Genomic DNA, 20,561 nt, shown 5'->3' with positions numbered 1-20,561 from the left:
TCATATGGAACCAGAAAATGCTGGAGAGCCAAAGCAATGCTGAACAAAAAGAATACTGAATACAGTGATATGATGTGGAATATGGACTAATAATGTTGGGAGACCTCTAACTGGAGGAGAGGGAGGGACGGCAAAACAGAAGAAGAGGAAAGTAACATTAAGGCTGTTTGATGATAAAGCCTCGAGGAATTAATTATGGCACTTTATATGCACCTAACATTATATACAATGTATACATTAAGTATACACACACACACACACACACACACACACACACACACACACAGAGGCACATTTATCTTAAAGAAAAGTAAGCTACTTGGGCTGACAATGTTCTCCACAAGGACCATAGACTAACAAAACCCTAGGGCCAGATACAAGAAACCTCCTTTAGAAGGATTGGTCAGGGTCGGCAACAGTAGGGATTATTAACATAGCCCTGGGTTGCCTCTCAGAGGCTGAGGCTGAGCCTCTACTGCTGAAGATACCACAGGACACACGGGGTCTTTGGTGACTTGAGCTTGATCTGACCTGAAAGCCTCTTTCTTGTGGTCTAACTTCTGTGGTTCTAGAAAACACTATGCAAGCTGCCAAGCTTGGGGCAAGGGGAGGGGTAATTAAACAGCACTACCCAGCTGCAATATCTATGAACTATGACAATTACTTGGATGGCAAAATATGCGTAAAGGTGCAAGAAGTGGCAAACAACAGCTGTCCAGTTGCATCTAAGGTCCACTCAGCTGAAGGAATATCATTCTGGGTACTGGAATGCAGCCATTTTCCCAGGGCTAGTGAGGTGATGAACCATAGGAAAATTTGCTAGACCAGCATAATTCCTTATTCTAAATGAGGAGCCCAGGCCCAATGGATGGAACATCTAACTTACAGCTCCCCCACCTATGGCTCTTTGGTGGATTAAAAACAAAGCAACTTCTAATGCCATACAAAACAACAGCATTTGCCTAACCCTGCCCTAAACACAGCTGATTAAGCAGCTATGCTTTCTTTTCATCCAGGAGAACAAGTTAGTCACCTGTAGGCTTAAAAACCTCCAAGGGCACCCTACCTCAGTAAATCCCAAATTCAAACATGGCCCCATGGTGCCCGCTCCCACACCTGTTCCTCAGCTTTGACAGCAGCAATTTGTGCAGAGCAGAGCAGCCCTCCCAGACCACAACTCCATCCTACTCTGTGTTCCCTACCAGCCCAGCTTTCTCCTGGTACCTCCCAACCCCCCAATCTGTGGAAGCCACTCACGCAGCACCTCTCTTCCCACTCAGAACACAAAAACAAGACAGGGACATTGGCCTTTAAATATTTAGAAAAATATTGCTATTGTGGGGAAGGGAGAGTGTGTGCCACAGAACATGAGTGGGTGTCAGAGGACAACTCTGGGAGTTCTCTTTCCACTGTGGGTTCCAGGGATTGAAGTCAGGTCACTGGGCAGAGACATCTCACTGCCTAACTAACTCTGGCTGTTTTGTTGGTCACTTTTTCTCACTCTTCAGAGCTGATCATTCTCAACACAAATTTGTACAACAAATAAATCTTCCCTTATACTACAATAGTGGCCTGCTGTCATGTAGCATGAGCATGAAGGCCTGCCAACCTAGTGGCCCGCTCACAGGGGAGTCACTACCATGTGCAAGTATGTGGTGGAGAGGTGGGACGGAAAAAGAAGTGAAATGGTTTGAGCATTATGAAGAGAGGTGTAACTGGAGACGAGGGTAGAGGGGAACAGCCTGCTGTGAGTAGCCAGCCCTGACACATATGGCCATGGTGAGGTCGCAGCCAGGGCTGCCAATGAGGCCATGTCTGGGTCTATGGCTATGCAGCAACAGGAGTGTGTGTTCATGGCCTATGTCACCACCAAAGACCATGTGGATGTCCCTGGTCTGGGCTGCCACCTGGGACCATGTTGATATCCAACGGCTGCACAGAGCTGTCCCTAACTGGTGGGAGAGCTGGCCCCACTCCTGGCTAGCTGCAGCACTCCCTGCACTTGGGCAGCACAGTAGAGCTGGCCCTGGTGGCATGAGTGTGGGAGAGCTGGGAGGCTAACCAACCTGGCTACCACCCAGGCCTAGATCCAGGGCTTTGAGTTAGCCTAGCCCAACAGCTACTCCATCTATGAATCTGTGAACTGCTGGAGCATGCAAAGGGGCTGGTCCTGCAGACCCAAAGCTGTGGGATCTCGATGACACAGGGCAACAACAGGAGATCCAAGAGGAGTCCAGGGCCTCTCCCTCATCTAGTATTGATAGTGTGACAGAAGCCAGAGGCCTCGAACTAGTCCAAGGACTCATTCAGTGAACATCTGCAAGTAAAGAGGTTTGGACAAAAGGGTATACTGTGGGACACTGTGACACTACATCTGACAGGACAAGATTTGTTTGTTTTGCATTATCTTTATTCTTTACTTTCTTTTAGGGGAAACTGCAAGGATAGAAGGAGGTTATTAAGGGATGAGAGGAGTGGAACCGGGTGCATAGTGTGACATTCACAAAGGATCAATAACAAGTTAAAGAAATGGAAGAAAAGCATAGCAGAACTTAGCCTTTTTATTACACACACACACACACACACACACACACACACGGGGGGGGGGGGGAGGTTCAGCAGTTAAGAACACTTGTTCTTACAGAGAACCTGGGCTCGATTCCCAGCACACGTGTGGTGGCTCACAACCATCCGTAACACACATGAACAGGTAGGTATACAAGTAAGCAGAACACTCACATATAAATTTATAATTAAAAAACATTTTCTAATTTCATCACTTTTAATAGGATTAAAGCAAAGTTTCATGTCTGTACTCAGAATATGGTTTGTTAAGGCTAGGTGTGACGGTACACCTTTTATCTCAGCACTTGAGAGACAGAAGCAGGAGGATCTCTGTAAATTGGAAACCAGGCAGAGATACATATTAAGACCCTGTCTCAAAAACAAACAATCAATCAATCAAAAACAAACAGAAAATTCAACACACATAACAAGACAATGGCCTGGTATTCTCTGAGAAATACCAAACCCTCAGGGACAGACTCTGTGCCAATAGGGCTTGCTGTTCACCCAAGGACCAGAGTTTAGTCCTCAGCACTAACATCCGGTGTTACAACTGCTTGTAACTCCAACTACAATCACACACCCTCTTCTGGCTTCTATAGGCACTTGCACATATATAACATTCACTTACACAGACACATAACTTAAAATAATAAAAAAAAACTTAAAAAAATAAGAAAACCCTACTTTATTAAACAGTTGCACTGGGGCTCCCTTGTCCTCTTCCCCACCCCCAACCACATCTGCAGCTTCTCAACTCACAGGAGCTTTCTCTTTACATTTATCAACAAATGCAACATAAAAATAATGTCATCAAACAGCCTGAAGCACAGCTCTTGCTTGAGGTCACAATTCAATATAACCTCCACCCTCCCAGAAAGTAAATGACAGTAATTTCAGTGCCCACAGCTTGTATCTTATCCAGCAAGGGAAGAAGTGCAAAAAGTCCTTAGACACTAATCACTGTACCACTTCAATGATGACTAAGTAGGAGACCACATGTGGGAACAGTGCAAAGGCACACATTTTAAACAGGACTATCTGGGTTGTTTTGCTGAAATTTTGTGTTGCTATTTCTATATACACAAGGCGTCACAAAATACCATAATGTTATTAGTCACTGACCAGTTTTTCCCTTTTCCTTATTTTCTGACAACATCTGTTCTTTACACTGGCAACAGTCATTCATAGTGACCTTTTAGGTAGTGTCAACAGCTAACTTCTGGGAGCCTTATCTTAAGTGAGAGCCTTATCTTAAGCAAAGAGCTAGAAGCACAGAAGAGAAAGAATCAGTTAGGAGATAACTGATTTATTCCTTTAGTATCATTACTAATTACTGAGTACCTACTCCACACTCATGACCCACTCATGACTACACTTGAGAGAGCAAAGAAAACACTTTACACAGATGTCCACCTCACTTCTATGGAACACTGACTTCGCTGGTACAGTACGGCCACTGCTAAAGACAGCATTGTAACTTTCAACAACAGAACGAGCTTAGTGTTTTATCTCCCATGCAGCATCTGCAGGCTTCTAGCTCTTCTTCATACACTTCTTATACCAAAAATAGGCTGGATCCATCAGGCTTGGAGGCGTACACCTTTAATCCTGGTACTCAGAAGGGAGAGGCAGGCTGATTTCTATGAATCCTGGGCCAGCCATCTTGTCTTTAAAAAAAAAAAAAAAGATGGATTCTATTTGCCATAAAACCTGCTTTAACTAGCTGGGCCTTCAAAAAGTATTCCACTAAGATGGCCTTTCAACAAACTGAAAATTCTTAGTATGTGCCAATCCCATTTTGCTTATATGTAGTGCTAGGTATATAAGCCAGGGCCTGGCACACACTAATACTATCTGCACTAGGCCACATCCTGGGCCCTCAATGGTGTATAAAGTGAACTGGTTCCAGGTTATGCCAAGTTTACCCTATCAAGTCACAAAGCCTTTGCATCCTCGTCATAAGGGTGACTTATCTTGGCTCTCACTTGCCTTTATTGTATACATAACAAATGAGTGTCCAAGAATTCCACTGACTTGGTGCTTGCTCTTCGGTTTTCCTCTGCAGACCTTTAACAGCACAACTGAAAGGCAATTTTACAGAAGCCTAGGCCAAGAGGGCGTCCACCACTGACAGGTTGCTAAGATGGCTAAGAGGACAGTCACTTGTCCCCAAGCCTTTGATCCCTAGGATCCAGAATCTGAAGAATCTGTCCCAAAAAGTTGTTCTCTGATCTATGTATGCCCTGGCACACATGCTATAGGCACATGTGCAAGTACGCTAACACCCACATACAAAATAAATAAAATATGATTTTGAAAAACTTTTAAGGCCTCTGGGGGCAAAAAGCTACAATTTCCTATCAAAATGATTCAATTCTCCCTATAGAATCCCTCAAAATCAACCAGTTTACCAAAGTGCTTTTTTTCCTTTTAAAGCATATTCCATTTTAAACAAGGTAGAGCTGTCTGTGGGTTTGGCTTGAAAATCCTCTGCAGCCCCCATCCTCAGGGACCCATCTTCTATTCCCCAGAATAAGGACAAGTGACAGAAGCAGTGTAAGACCCCACTCTGCAGGAAGGTGGGGCTGCGGTCCTGTGAGGGCTACACTCTCTGTACATGCAATCACTGTCCTCCACACCCAGCCCCGAGCACAAATGAGTCCTGTCCTTCCAAAAGCAGCACCCAGGTATGACAGGCCAGACCACAAGTGGGCATGAGTGACAGCCAACTCTCTGGCTTGCCAAGAACACTATATGCAGAATGGTACCTTCTGAGTTCAAGGAGTGAGCTCAAAGCATCATGGAACCAGAGCAGGTCTCTCTGGTACTGTGCACCTGAGGCTAGACTCATCAGTAACGTGTCTCTCAACTCTCCTCAATCTTTATGTGTCCATTGTCACTGAGTCAGTCAGCTGTCTTTGACACTGAAAATCTAACTAACTTACATGCAAGGAAGGCCCTTCTCCCTCACCAAAGCCACAGAAACCCATCTTTGACACAGCGGTTCAAATTCAGACACTACACTACACTCCTGATACTACCATGTTTCCAGACAGACACCACTATTACACTTGACATTTTTCCTTAACCTAAACTTTATGTAAAATATCAACATAAAGTCACCAATAACTATATTATCTCTCTCCCCTCTCCCTCTTTCTGTTTAAAAGTTTATTGCTTCAAAAAACTTTAAGACCTACTTAAATCTTTATGGAAATTTTTTTTAAAGTTCCATAGATATCAGCAATTTACAAAGTCCAAGGGGCTTTTGAATAGTTTTTTAAAATCAGTATCAGAAAAAAAAATTTCACTTCCCATTTGAAAAAAAGCATGTAGCATATGTGAGGTTAACTGATCACAGCTATGCTCAGTCACAGGATGACAGGAAAAAGGCACCACCATAAAAGGACGCCTGCTCAGTTGCTCTTAAAGCAACATGCCCAGCTTAGCTAACTCCAGTCTGGGCAAGCACGGACTGTCACAACGGAAGCCCTAGCCATCCTCTGATATGTAAGTACCTGACATTCTTCTCTTTAAATTAAGGAATACTTTGAAAACCTAAGTTTCAAGGCAAAAGTGAAGGAAAAAGAATATATTAAATAACTAGATGTAATAGCTGGCTGTTTAGATTTCCTTGAGGTTACTGGCAGCTCAAAGTAGCTCCTGAGATGGAAGGAATGAATGAAACATTATTTTATGAACTCTGGTATGAACTCACAATACAAGTAAATATCAGCAAATAACATCAACATCTCAGGATTCTTTACTATAAAGAGAAAGGAACAATGGTGCTGAGACAGAGCATTCCTGGATTTGGATATAGTTTATATACAATATAACCATTTAGTCTAATTTTAAACAACTCGTTACATCTGACTACCTGGCATGCATTTATGCACAGAAAAGTATTTCTGATAATAACTTTTTTCAGGACAGACTATCAGCAGCAGACTTTCCGGGGTAAGGGGTTTATTTTCTAAAGCATCAGATATAGAATAGTATTTTCTAATTTGTAAAAATATTTTATCAATTTATCCTCCCACCAGCAAAAGATGACTGATCAGCCTGGGCTCTGCTGCCTCAGAAGCAAAATCATTCTAAAGACCAACTATTTTAAGTGAAAAATAAAATTTGTTATTTGGTTTCTATTATTACGTGACCAGTAATGCTAAATGAGCCTCCACATTTATATTCTAAAAATGTTGAAAAAGAATTGTAAAACAAAGATTATATGTAGTGATTTAAAAACTCAATTTCCAGGGTAAGAGCAGAAGTTAAGAGAAATGTCTAACAGAATGTAAGCCATGAAGGGACTTCCTTTAAAGAAAACTGGGGGTCGTCGAAGGTGTGTTGGTACTCTCTGGTAAGGGTATCCCAGAGTATAGGAGAGTGTAACGTTAAGGGTGGGCTTGGTCTTAGTCCTTAAACCCAGGCTCCATCATTTAGAACTGCTCGGCCCCACGCACGTTGCTGAAGGTTTCTGGCTTTGATTGCTTCATTCAGAAAGTGGGGAGAACTGTTTCTGCCAAGTCTTTCTCCGACTGTCTCTCAGAGTAGGTGCTGGAACACTCACACCACTCCCACCCTGCCTATCAGAAGAGCAAGGGTTCCTTGGCCTATCTATCACTTCTTACAAATTATTTTCTTGATCTTGTCTGAAGATGTCTGCTTTCTGTAACAGTGTATGTAAAGCCTCTAGGTTTGCTTTCTAGTATCTCAGAGTGTTTGTCTCTGGGGCTTAATGGTGCTTTGTGAACCTAAAACTGCTAGGGCACACGGTTCCACAAAGCAGCTTCGCTCGCCGGCTTGTATGATACGTGGGTGGCTGTGGTAATAAGTCCTTTTGTAAGCTTTTGGCGGGCTTCCTAGAGTTAATTAGTGTTGTGATCAGTCACCTAGCAGAGTAAACTCTGTGACAACTGAGCTCACTCCAGGCCTTCCAAGCATGCATGGTAGACTTTTACTAGAGAGCTACTATAGGTCGGCCTACAGCAGTCTATGATATAAAATGTACATGCAAGTTTCCTAATCCTGACCTGCAGACACCAAGAAATGAAAATATTTATAGGGAGGCCCTTCTCTTTGTCATAGTAAAAGGCAAGATACTGGAGGTAGGCAATGTCCTCCTGTCTGTCCTGGGCTGTTTGTGCCATCTTGGCCATGGTTACAAGACTAGATCACAATGCAGAGTCCTCAGCATGCTGTGGAGGTACAGAGACTCGGTGTTCTGGCAGTCCAACAAGGGCAGAAAGCATATTGTCAGATAGTCATCTAGCCCTAAAAACAGAACAAGGTAAACCAGCAGCATAAAGCTTTGCTGAGCTTCGATTCCTCTTCAGTTGAAATAGCAGTCAAAATGTTTTGTTGCTGAAGTATTGTTAAAAATAATAAACTCATTTATAAAATCTTTACTTAGTGGACATGGTGTTACACTCCTTCAATCACAAGACTTGGGAGGTAGAGGCAGGAAGATCAGGAGCTCAAGACCAGCTTCCACTCATATAGTAGCCAGTTTGAGGCTAGCCAGGAGCACAGGAAACCCTATCTTAAAAACAAAACAAACCCCAAAATACTCAACTCTCCTGCACTCACCTTAAAACATGCTATACATTAATGACTGCTTTACTTAAGTCCACCTATCTTCTTCATCATTTCTCAGACACGAGTGAGCAGTTTTATGTCGAAAGTTCTGAAATACCTTCCTGTTTTTACTTGCCTTCCACCCACTTCTACTTATCTCTGTCTTGGAAACAGGAACTAGGGATAATACATCCTGTATTGAATGTGATTTTTCTGGCGGCAAAGAGCTGAGTTTAAACTTAGCAGCTACAGCTGTGACTTTAGCCACTTAGGCGCTTCTGCCTTGGCTTCAGTGAGTGCTCCAAGGCAGAGTCTGACTAGGAGCCATTACTATCCATCATGCTTGCTGTCTCCTGACAGAGAGCAAGGACTCATGAGCTGAGACTTGGCCATTCTTTTCAATCTTTGGGTGTGTAAGAACTGCCCTCACACACCCTCACTCTCAGAGCTCCACAGGAAAGAGACACAGCCACAATCTCAACAATACTCTCTGCCTTCCTGGAGTGGAGTGGGAGAGGAAGAGGGGAGCAGAGGTCAGGAAGTTCCCTGGGGCAGCTGCTTTCCAAAGAAGTTTTAGTGAAGAGTCATGTTAATGATGCAGGGAAGGAAGAGAGTCACAGATTTCTAAATGAAAGACCCACACAGAGAGGCATTGCTCTGGCAGGAGCCAGAGGCTGGGTCAATGAAGATGGCAGTGACCCAGAGGCGTGTTATAAGGGACAGGTGCTGCTGAGCTTTCAGCCTGCCCTTGGTCTCTGGGTACTAGCTAAGGGGGACTTAAGGGAAAAGGCCATCAGGCCACTGCACAGAGAAGAGAGGAAGGACTGCAGACAGCAGCGTCACAGAAAGGCACACAGGCAGATAAGGACATAGACGGGGGGGGGGGGGGGGGGTGCAGAGCACAGGGCAGAGTTAGGGGCTGCAGGAAAAGACCCACTGGCTGGGGAAGGACAGAGCCCTGACTTCCCATGTAATCTTGAAGTATTCTGAGAAAATGATTCAACTCATTCTCAATTCAGAATAGCCACAAAATAAGGAGGCTTAACTTAAAGCCTGAAACTCCCTTCAACTGGGAGGGTACAAAGTGCGGGCTATTTCTAGAAGCACTCTAAGAGGAAGAGCATCAGGCACACACTCCTTCATTACAGGCCTTTCTACTATGCGGCTAGTGATCCCTCCTGTAAAATCCCACACACTTGCCTTCCTTGTGTGGAATGAGTGCGATAGTGGCCTCTGTTTAACTCTTACAGTAACTTACACACAACATCATTACCTTTGATAAAGCCACAAGAGGAATAAGTCTGAAAAATGACAGAAAAGTTATCTAGAATATGTCCAGATCCACAGGTGAGAGTTTTCACCCATCTAGCATCCTCCCAGACGCCGCACACTGCGTTAGCTCCAGCAGGTAGCTCTCCAATGCAGCTGGTCTTCACTGAGCACCCACTGAGTCAGGCACTTTAGCCTGAAAGATGAACCGTCTCATGGGCTCAGCTGCAGTGTCACAAAGCTCATCTTGTGGCTCCTTGAATCATCACACTTCCAACAGCCAGAGAAAGTGAGCTTCCCTCAAAACGCTGACCATGGTCAACTGTACCCTGAATAAAACCAACTCAATCTATTCAATTTAGGGGAAGGATATAAGAGAAAATGAGACAATAGTGGACAGACAGAAACAAAGCTATCAAACAGGATTCAAAACTGATCCCATGCTAAAGAAAGCACTGAATAATACATTTTCTCAACTAGGTCACTGTGGCATGTTCTGATTATTGACAGCACATGGGAATGAACAATCAGGCCAATGGAATTAGGTATTCCTTTGGTAAGCTGGACGTATCACTTGCTACCTGCCCATTTTATAGGCAAACAACACACACACAGCAGCTGTCCAGTCAACTAAAGCAGGGCAGGAACAAATGCTGACCTAGTGCTGCTGGTGTTGATACTGGGCTAAACTCAGACATCGATGTTTAAAGAGGAACAAAGACGCTCTGTCCACACACTTGACAAATGCTAGCTGATGAGAGAAAGAGCAAGGGTGACTTCTCCCTCAGGTTTGTTATCAAGGGCATCGAAACAGCCTCAGCTACCTCTGTGCTGCTCTCCTTCCCTCAGAGGACAATGTCCTTGGTACTCAGTCACTCTGTGAGCTGTTCCCTTTGCTTTTCTGTTCATTTTATTCCTCCCAACTCTAAGCATTTTTCCACAATCTTATCGTTCCTCAAGAAAATAGCCAAAAGGAAGCCAACAGCAACTGGGGAAGAGTTGGATTAATCAACACCACACTGAGAACTTCTCTCTGTGTCTCCATGCTCTTAGTTGCTCTCCTGGCTCTTCTTCAAAGCACAGCTTCCTCTTTGGCTCATACACAAGGAACTCACCCCTCTGCCTAAGGCATATCTCAATCCAACCCCATCTTGAGGTCACACCTGACCAGCTCAAAACACTGTTAACCCTGAAGACAACAGAGCCTTCCTTCTTTATTTAAGGCATTGATAATTCTCAGAATAAATGTTAAATGGTGACACTTCAAAAACTTTAAAAGCCCAAAGTCTTTTGTGTTGGTTCTTCGGTAAGCTTTTTCTGAGTATAAACTATATCAGAGCTTAAGCAAGTTTCTTAAATACTAATCAATGAGTTTTAGGGGGACTTTTTTCCTTCTCCCTTTTGTGACTAGAGAAAAACTGTCACTTAATGTCAACATGTCTGGTTATGCAAAGATGAAATAACATCTCGAGAAATTTTGGCAACTCTATGGGCAAGGAAATAAATTTTAAAAACATGCGTGCATACACACACACACACACACACACACACACCACTTTCAAGAATGTCAGGGAAGACATTGAAAGGAATCTAACATTTATTCTGAGAATTGTTGATGCCTTAAATTAAAAGGGGAGGCAAAGTTAGGATAACAGGACAGCAGAAGGATCAAATGTTACATTACAGACACAGAGGAGACTATCTCTGCAGCTTAGCAGGAAAATCAGAGAATGACAAGATGGCTTCCTGGGGAGTGGGAGTTTGGGAGTAGACCACACCGTTTTATATTTTCATATTTTTAGTGCTTTTAGTCTATATATGCTAGATCCTGAGAAGGTAGAAACGATACCTGTTTAATATTTGAAGGCCTAGAATTGAAGGATAGATACACAATGCCACGAATGCCCTGCTTCTCATGAGGGTTGATCCTAAAGAACAATTAATTCTGTTTCACACAGCCCAGTAACTGTCTGTGCTCCTGGGGAAAGATGTTAGCATCTTGATTCCTGTCCCTTAGTGTGTGGAACATAGTCAAGTGTACAATGTCATCAAAAGCATTGCACTGAAACTATAATTCTTGTAAATATTAGTGTTCTAAGGGAAACAGATTAAGACACACTCTGTGGGCTTTCCCGTGTGTTCACTGACATATTACAGTACTTTCAGGTTTAACTCAGGCACACATGTGTATATAGGTATATTTGTGTGTGTGCTTACACACATATTCTAAACATGTCAGAAGCTGCTACCTAAGAATAATTAAAATGAGAAATAATTAAAGTGCATTAAAATGTAAGTACTTTGAATGATTAAAAGGAGAAATTGAGATCCATACAAGCACATTGAGTACAAGCAGGCAGGACACTGGCATGCACAAGAAGAAACACAGCTGGTAGTGCTGAGCCAGGACCTCACAAGAGCCACACAACATTCCCCACACTATCTATCTCTTCAGTTCTAGACCCTCTCGTTTCTGCATTCCTGGGATCCAGCATATGTAGACTAAAAACACTAAAAGTACTGTTTGCTAAAAGTATGAAGCTAACTTAAGCCTCACGAGAGTAATTCCAGAAGATGATTAAAGGAAAGAACAAATTCTAACTCTGAGGGCATATAATAAATTGAGATTTGTTGCCTTAGGAATTGGGTAACAACAGCTAAGGATGTGAAAGGATTTTCCTCTTAATGTGGAGATAATGAAGTGTACTGAAATGACAGCATTGAGAACACAGGAAAGACAGAGACACGGACTGAGGGAAATGTAGACTGAATCCCCAGAAGCTGCTAAGTATCCAAAGAAGCCTATTTTCAAACCATCTCCATCTGCTTTACTGAAGCCACTCTCTGACCTATCCTGCTTACATGTCCATATTCTAAAAGTGCTGCCTTTGGCTGGCTCTGGCCCAACTGTGGTCAGTTAAGATCCCTGTCCCAGCCTTGCTTGGGACTGGCTTCCCCTGCTCTTGGGAAGGTTGCCTCATCTACCCTGGGGAAGCTAACCACATATGTCATGCAGTCTGTACTCTGAAACCGCAGTCTCTCAGTTCTTTAATGGCTCATGAGACAGCTGCTCCTCAAAAGACTGGAGGTAGCACTACAGAGAAGGACTCAACATGAGCTTTAACTTCTCAGGCCCACATGAGGTCCTTACCAAACACAATTTAAAGGTAGGTAGGCAGAGTTAAGTGTGTGCACAAATGTGAATAAGCTGTGAAGAACACTGGGTGGTGACGAACTTGCAAGAAGAGCAAAATAACACCTCTTCCTCCAATTAACAAGGTCATTATCTTACTTCAATCAATCGATCTACGTTCAGTGTTCTGAATTTAGGCTGTATGGCTACAAGTCCCCAATCACTCATACAGTATTATCTGTTGGCACATACAATATCCAAGCAGGCATCGTTCTGTGTGTTTGTCTGCACACGTCTTTGTGTTCACTTTCCCTCAGAGTACCATATCATGCAATCAGCTTTCCTTAACATACTTCCAGTCAAGAAACAGTCTTGCTTTGTCACTTTCACATGCCATAGCACAGCTGAACCATACAACGCCCTACAAGTCATCTACTGAGAGAATCTGAGCTGTTCACACATTTGCATCTTCCTGTTGCAGCCAACACTGGGTGGAATACTCCCATACCTGAGTTATTTGAAAACACTCCCAATTTTAGCTGTACCAGATGCTAAGACACAGCTCACAGACTCACCCAGGCATCATCTGCAAGCTGACACACAACAGCTGCCCTTCCCTCTCTTGTGTTGAGATGGCTCTCCTCATCTTTACAGTAATGGTTAACACGGAGATGCTGCAACTCCACCCACACCCCAATGTTTGAGATCACATTTCATGAACTTGCTATGAAAAACTCCTCAAAAGTAGAAAGTAAGATTTTTCAGGAGGAAAAATTCTCACAGAAGTTAGAAAAGTATCTGTCAGAGCTGTTGATGTCTGCTCCTCAGTGCCAAGATTTGTCTAACACACTCGTCCTGTATCTATCCTTGCCTCCTTAACACAGCAGCGGAAGGTAGGTGAATGGGCAGCTTCCCTGCACTTTTTCATTTCATTAATTTCACATCTGACTTTCTGTTTACTTCTGGTTTTGCTGGACAAATCAGGCTCCTCCCAGACTTCTTAAGTGGTACAGCAAACATCTATTTTCAGTCTTTCTCTTTATTTTAAGCATCTCAAAAATTTCTGATGTGGTATCTTCTTTAAGTCAAAGGTTTCTTATACATATATTTTTCATTTCCAAATTCACTGTCTGTTGCTTTGTCATTGGTTTATAGTTTAGCTGTGCTGTCCTCGGGCCATGTGGTCTGCTCCATACTAACTTTCTGGATGTCTTATGATGGCTGAGACTGAGACATGCTTATGTCTTCTACACATAGTCTACTAACTCTTGAATCACGTTGAGCAAGTTTTCAGTGCCTAGATTTTCTTACCTAGGATATTCAAAAACACATGACTGCCCATTATGATTATAGATATGTTTCTCCTGTAAATGATAATCACTGTCCTATAATTATGACAGCACAGATACATCTCATAATTACTTTTATGTTCTTTGTGGAGTCTTTTGGGGTAGGGAGTTGCTTTTTGAGACAGGGTCTGTCTGTATAGCTTTGGCTGTCCTGGAACTCATCGGCAGATCAGGCTGACTTTAAGCCCAAAGATCTGCCTGCCTCTGTCTCCCGAGTACTGAGATCAAAGGCGTGTATCACAGCCTGACACCTATCCTCAATTTTGGCAGTAAGGCTAGATTCCTATTGGCATCAAAGTTGCCTTAATTTCCTTCTTTTCTGATTGTGGTCTACTCTGTTATCAGGACTTAGGTGGTATATATTCCCCCACAGCTTTATTCTGAACCTATCTGAATTTCTTTGAATTATATTTTCTTTAAGCAATATAAGCTGGATTTAAAAACAAAACAAAACAAAGAAAAAAATCAAAACCAAAACAAAACAAAAAACCCCCTTCAAACTGGCAGTCTTCCCTGTAACCAGCAAGTTCAATCCATTTAAATCTTCTATTCTCCATCCTCATTGTATCCTTTAGCCTGCCCATTTCCTTTACGGTCTTCTCTGAGACAACAAGATGCTTCCTCTCGCTTTGTTTGGTCTTGCTTTAGGTTTTATTTGTATACGGTGAGGACTCGGCTGTCAACACGTCACACCACAGGCAGAGCCCAGCACCAGTGAGCATCCCTCTTCTCTGTCAGAAGTGAACAGAAACCCAGTCCTCTAGTGCCAGGCACAGGTAGGTCTGGAGTCAATGCTCTCAATAATCGTCAATAGAGTCCTTTCCCTTTAAGATACAGCAGCAGCAGGAGCAGCAACAGACACTGAAAGGACTCCCTCAAGACTAGTGACATCCACATAAGATGTACATAGTCTCCAGAGAAGTGTGTTTGTTTCTTTAAGATAATTACAGATTTTACTGCTCTGCTTCTCCACTTTCATGGCCACTCTCTCTCTTTCTTATATAAAATTTTACTGTCAGAATTTTTAGATTTCCAATTTAGGACCTGAAATTAGTCTTAGCATTATTTACAACCAAGAAAAAAACCTTAAATAATCCAAATGTGTGCCAAGGGAGTAGCTCCATAAATTATGCATTAATACACTGAATACTGATTCAACACTTTGGAAAACTGGAGTATCCATCAGATGCCTAATAAAATCCAGACAGTGAAAAAAACACTAACTACACTGCCATGGAGATTTATTTACTACTGAGGCAAGACACAAATCACCACATTACACTACTCTTGCTAGGGTCAACACATACTGTGTGCCCAGTTTAAAATTTTTTATTTGAGTCCCTCTACCACACACACTCAATCTCACACATGAAAGAGAAGTATGCTACTGCTGAGGTAGACTCAAAGTCCCTTTGAACCTGACTTGTTTTTTTTTTCCCATTTTGAGAAAGAGTCTCACTGAGATGGCCAAGCTGCCCTCAAACTTGTGATGCCCCTGCCTTAGCCTCCAGAGCAGCTAGTGTTATAGTTATACACCCTACATATATTTTTCTCCTTTTAGTTATGAATACTATTTCTTTTTCATAAGAGAGCTTAACTTTCAGTTCCTAACATGACCTAAGATTATTTCTCATACTTTTTACGTTAACACAGATCAGATACTGTTCATACTTCACTACGTTTCATTTCCTAGCAGTGATATGCATTTTTGAAGAAAAGAAAAAATAAAGCTCTACCTAAATTCAATTTAAAAGCCAAGTTTAATGACTGTCTAAAATGTGGGGAACTTCACATGATTTTATTCTTAACCACACCATGATTCAGAAAAAGGGGGATTTCTGTCTGAAGTTAGTGTGATCCCCGGGGTTACAAAACACACTTGACCTATTTAAAGGGTTCCATTTCCTTTGCCCGAGTTCTGCCAAAGCGACTAACTGTAAAAGTAAACACATAAATTTTATTCTCAGTTTATTCCAGAGGGAATTTGCTCACTGAAATTTTTAAAGTAGATGTATAAATGACTGCATTGCTGAGTTAAATAGTTTTAGCTAAATAGTCGTCATTCGCTTTCCTCCTAGTAACTCTGATCACTGCTGGATACAGAAATGGCCAACAATTTTACTACAGCACTGGCAACTTCTCACGGCAACAACTGTGATCTTTATGCACACCACAGCACAGCCAGGATATTAATGCCTTTGCATTACAGCCTGGTCTTCATCATTGGGCTGGTGGGAAACCTGTTGGCCTTGGTTGTCATTGTTCAAAACAGAAAAAAAATCAACTCGACCACTCTCTACTCAATGAACTTGGTGATTTCCGACATCCTGTTTACCACAGCTTTACCCACTCGGATAGTCTACTATGCGCTGGGCTTTGATTGGAGGATCAGTGATGCCCTGTGCCGGATAACTGCTCTGGTGTTCTATATCAACACGTACGCAGGTGTGAACTTCATGACTTGCTTGAGCATAGACCGCTTCTTCGCTGTGGTGCACCCTCTGCGCTACAATAAGATTAAAAGAATCGAATATGCAAAGGGTGTTTGCATATTTGTCTGGATTCTGGTCTTTGCTCAAACACTGCCACTGCTCCTCAACCCGATGTCTAAGCAGGAGGGAGACAAGACTACTTGCATGGAATATCCAAACTTTGAAGGGACCGCATCTCTGCCGTGGATTCTGCTTGGAGCCTGCCTGCTGGGCTATGTGCTGCCTCTCGCAGTCATTCTCCTGTGCTACTCTCAGATTTGCTGCAAACTCTTCAGGACTGCCAAGCAGAATCCACTAACCGAGAAATCTGGTGTGAACAAAAAGGCTCTCAACACAATTATCCTCATCATCGTTGTGTTCATCCTGTGCTTCACACCCTACCACATGGCCATCATTCAGCACATGATAAAGATACTCTGTTCCCCTGGAGCCCTGGAGTGCGGAGCGAGACATTCCTTCCAGATCTCTCTGCACTTCACAGTGTGCCTGATGAATTTCAACTGCTGCATGGACCCTTTCATCTACTTCTTTGCATGTAAAGGGTACAAGAGAAAGGTCATGAAGATGTTCAAACGTCAAGTGAGCGTGTCAATCTCCAGTGCAGTGAGGTCAGCCCCTGAAGAAAATTCACGGGAAATGACGGAGTCGCAGATGATGATCCACTCCAAGGCCTCCAATGGAAGGTAAAGGTGCCTGGGACTTCACAGCACGGTATGCTGCCGGCCGGATGGGCTCTGCCCACTGACTGTTCCACTCCCAGCCAGGATGCCTCCCAGTTGAACTCTCTGGGCACAAATTCCCACTGCCACCCCACCAGCCAACACACTGAGATCCAGTTCAGATCAAGGGAACAACAAAAACAAGTTCTACTTCATAAATGAAATATATATATAAAGGAAGGCTATCGTAACAAGTCTCAATGTAAAAAGAAACGCTCTGTGAAACTACTATTTCTTGCCAATAGTTTGGCAAAAGAAAGAAGACTGACTGCACTGTATATTGCCAGTGTAAAAATGTTAATACTGTAATATATGGAACATATTTCTTAATTTACACCTCTTTCAATTTTAGATTTTGTCTCCTTAGTAATATGTTTTTGTTTGTTTGGTTTGTTCTGAGACCACTGTTTTAAAGAACATTTTGTGAGATAAAGAACAGGATCTAAAAGAGTATTATTAATTCGACACTGTCAACTACCAGCAGGAGTTCCAAGTATAATTAATGGAAGGTAGATTTGAAGAGCAATGATAGAAATGTTGGTGATGACAGAGTCGACAGAAGCATCAAGCCCTTCCCTGAGCAGCCAGGACAGTTAGTGCCTTCAGACCACTGCTCTGAAACACGACAGGGGCTTCCCATACAGGTGTCCAACGAAAACACATCCATGTGCTACCTTCTTCTTAGGAACAGAAAGTATGCACACATGCTTTGTTTTCTTGAGTCTGGAGAGGACTTTTGTTCAGATGGTAGTACCTGGTATCTACACAGCTGTAGACAGGTTATGAGAACTGGAACAATGAGGATTACAGTTATAACTGCCATACTTGCATAAAGAGATCAGGAAGTAAATGCACAATTTATAAATGAGTAGTTTTCAGGAATTTTTCCTTTTATAAAAACCTTTTTTAAAATTTATTTTATGTTTCCCTGCATGCAAGTTAGTGAACCACATGTGAACAATGACTGCAGAAGCCAGAAGAGGGTGTCAGATCCCTTGGGACTAGAGTTACAGATGGTTGTGTGCCATCACAGAGGTGCTGAAAATCAAACATGGATCCTCCAGAAGAGCAGCTAGTGCTCTTAACCACTGGGCTATCTCAAAAAAATATTTTTCCCTCTTTGAGATAGAGTCTGGCAGGGCTGGAATTCTCTATGTAGACAGGCTAGCCTTAGACCAGTGTATGAACCTCCTGCCTCTTGCTTCCCTAGTGATGGAAGTACAGGTGTGCAGCATGTCCTGCTGAGATTCTCTGTAATGTTACACACCTGCTCAGAAATTACTTTAGTATGGGCAGCATGGACTTCCCAAGTTCCTAAGCACTGTTTGCCTGCTCAAATTTGCTTTGCCCCAGCCCTGAAATTTCCCCAGTACAGTACATCTTACTTGCCAATGATACCAATTTAGATGATAGTGAAGAAATAAAACACTATACCATGAATCATAATTTCAATTTTTATTGAGTTGTATGCCCAGGAAACATTTCATTTTAGTAAAATTAATCCGCTTTGTCTTTTGAAACAAGAGTCTCATTACATAGCCCAAGGTTGGCCTGTAACTCTCTTTGTATCCCAGGCAAACATTTAACTAAAGATCTTCCTCAGGCACACACTTGTAACCCCAACACCTGGGAGGCTAAGGAAGGAAAATTACTGAGAGTCAGAGGTTAGCCTGTACTAGGGCTATATATACGTATTATAGCAAGCCCCTACTTAAAAGAAAAATAAAATGTCCTGTGTTAGCCTCCTAAGTGCTGAGGTTACAGGTGTCTGCTATCGCACCTAGCTTGAAGTGAGCTTAATCCTCACTACTGTAACTTTATTGAGTACAGTAAGATCTGAATTATGTTAATTTCACAGATTTAAAGCCACTAACAACCCATAGTTGGTCTGATGGAGAAGGTGCAAGTTTGGCTCTTGCTGCCTTTCCTTACCCCATCTATGAACTTCCCAAATGAAGGCAGAAAGACCAAAGTACTACATTTTGTCAGGGTGGCACTAGTCGCCTAAGCTAAGCCAGATCTCTAGAAAGAGTCCACTAGTGAAAATCAGAAACAGATTCCTCACTTCCCCAACCCTTAAGGCAAGTTAGTTCCATAGTTGTATGACCACAATGGAGCACAGATCATCACACACACCAACTTGCTCTGCCTCACAACTGATACCCATGCTCATCAGGCCAAGTCTGTGATCCTGCAAAGCAGAAAGCATGTGCTATTACAGTTTACAAGAGTGAAACATACTGTGTGTTAAGCTTTCCATCTTCTCCCTCCGTCTTACCAGAGGTAAGTGACTCTAGCTTGTCATCTGGCACACTGGCAAAGTCGTGACCAGTGAGCCTATTTTCAACTATTCAGTGTTTTCAATTCTACGGGTCTATCAGCTCCCCATTTACAAACCTTCAGTGCTCACATCCATCCCAGGCAACTGTTCACACGTGACCTGGGCATGCCCTCCTCGCCTCTGCTTCAGGGAGCTTTCTTCTCCTCCTAGCAGATTCCCTTCACCAAAGGAACACTTGGTGCATAAGGGCAGTGCTGACTGACTTGTGTACTCTGTGACAACAAAGGAAGTGGCCTTGCACTTAACTCTCCTGGACATCAAAACCGAGTATTTGCTACATAAACATGATAAGCTTTAACACTGACATAACAGGGAGTTATAAAAAAAAACTCATCTAGGAAAATGAATGGCTATTCAGCTAATCCAATTCCTCTTTTATAATCTCTTTTATTTCTAAAAGGATTATTCAGCTAATTTAAAAATTCTCAAAGCTACTCAGTTTAACTGTTAAATGTGGGGCTGGAGAGATGAATTAGTGATTGAGGACACTGGTTGCTCTTCTAGAGGACCCAAATTCAATCCCAGCACACATGTGGCAGCTTAAAACTGTCTGTAACTCATTTATTCATACACACACACACACACACACACACACACACACACACACACACGATAGTTCAGGACAGTAAATAACAGATTACTTTGAAGAGCTCAGAATTTTATAAAGTAAGTTGCATTTATTTACACATTCTTGGTTTCCACAATTCTGTGAACATGAAGAGCAGACACGCTTGTTCACACTAAATCCAGAAAAGGCAACTAGTCAATCAGAGGCAAGATTGGGAGGAGAGCCTTAATCCCACTGACTAGCTATGAAGCCACTGATCATATACAATAAATACAGACATGAGAGGCTTTACTGCCATGTTAGGTCAGCAAACTACAAAACCCTTCAACAGGGCAACTCACCCCTGGGAGGTCAGAGGTTGCAGGCTGTGTGCTGCAGGAAGACCTGGGACCTGGACCCACGAAACCTGACACCGTGAAGGCACAAAGACAGATCTCAAACAATCACTTAACTGAACAGCACATACTCTGCATGACTACTAATACTGTAATGCCACTGGAATCTCGAGTTCTTAATTTCTCAATGACAAGAAATTACTCCAA

The 20,561-nt window shown here is 42.6% G+C and overlaps 2 protein-coding genes across 3 annotated transcripts in view; one reads left to right on the top strand and one right to left on the bottom strand.

Annotated features, from left to right (window-relative positions):
- The window catches only part of Ubac2 (UBA domain containing 2), a 145,719-nt gene that overhangs the window by 51,424 nt on the left and 73,734 nt on the right, over positions 1 to 20,561 (bottom strand). The gene's annotated exons all lie outside the window — the stretch shown is intronic.
- Positions 5,949 to 18,550, top strand: Gpr183 (G protein-coupled receptor 183). Of its 2 annotated transcripts, XM_028772200.1 has the most exons (3): positions 5,949 to 6,078; positions 14,548 to 14,675; positions 15,978 to 18,550. In XM_028772200.1, the coding sequence occupies exon 3, from the start codon at positions 16,005 to 16,007 to the stop codon at positions 17,076 to 17,078; it is 1,074 nt and encodes a 357-aa protein (XP_028628033.1). In that variant the 5' UTR covers positions 5,949 to 6,078; positions 14,548 to 14,675; positions 15,978 to 16,004; the 3' UTR covers positions 17,079 to 18,550. The 2 variants fall into 2 exon arrangements, with proteins under 2 accessions (XP_028628033.1, XP_028628040.1); XM_028772207.1 differs by lacking the exon at positions 14,548 to 14,675.

The sequence above is a fragment of the Grammomys surdaster genome, unplaced genomic scaffold, assembly GCF_004785775.1.
Source record: "Grammomys surdaster isolate TR1022 unplaced genomic scaffold, NIH_TR_1.0 65, whole genome shotgun sequence".
Lineage (NCBI taxonomy): Eukaryota > Metazoa > Chordata > Mammalia > Rodentia > Muridae > Grammomys > Grammomys surdaster.
The sequence above is the reverse complement of the archived record's forward strand: the minus strand, read 5'-3'. Positions and strand labels throughout refer to the sequence as shown.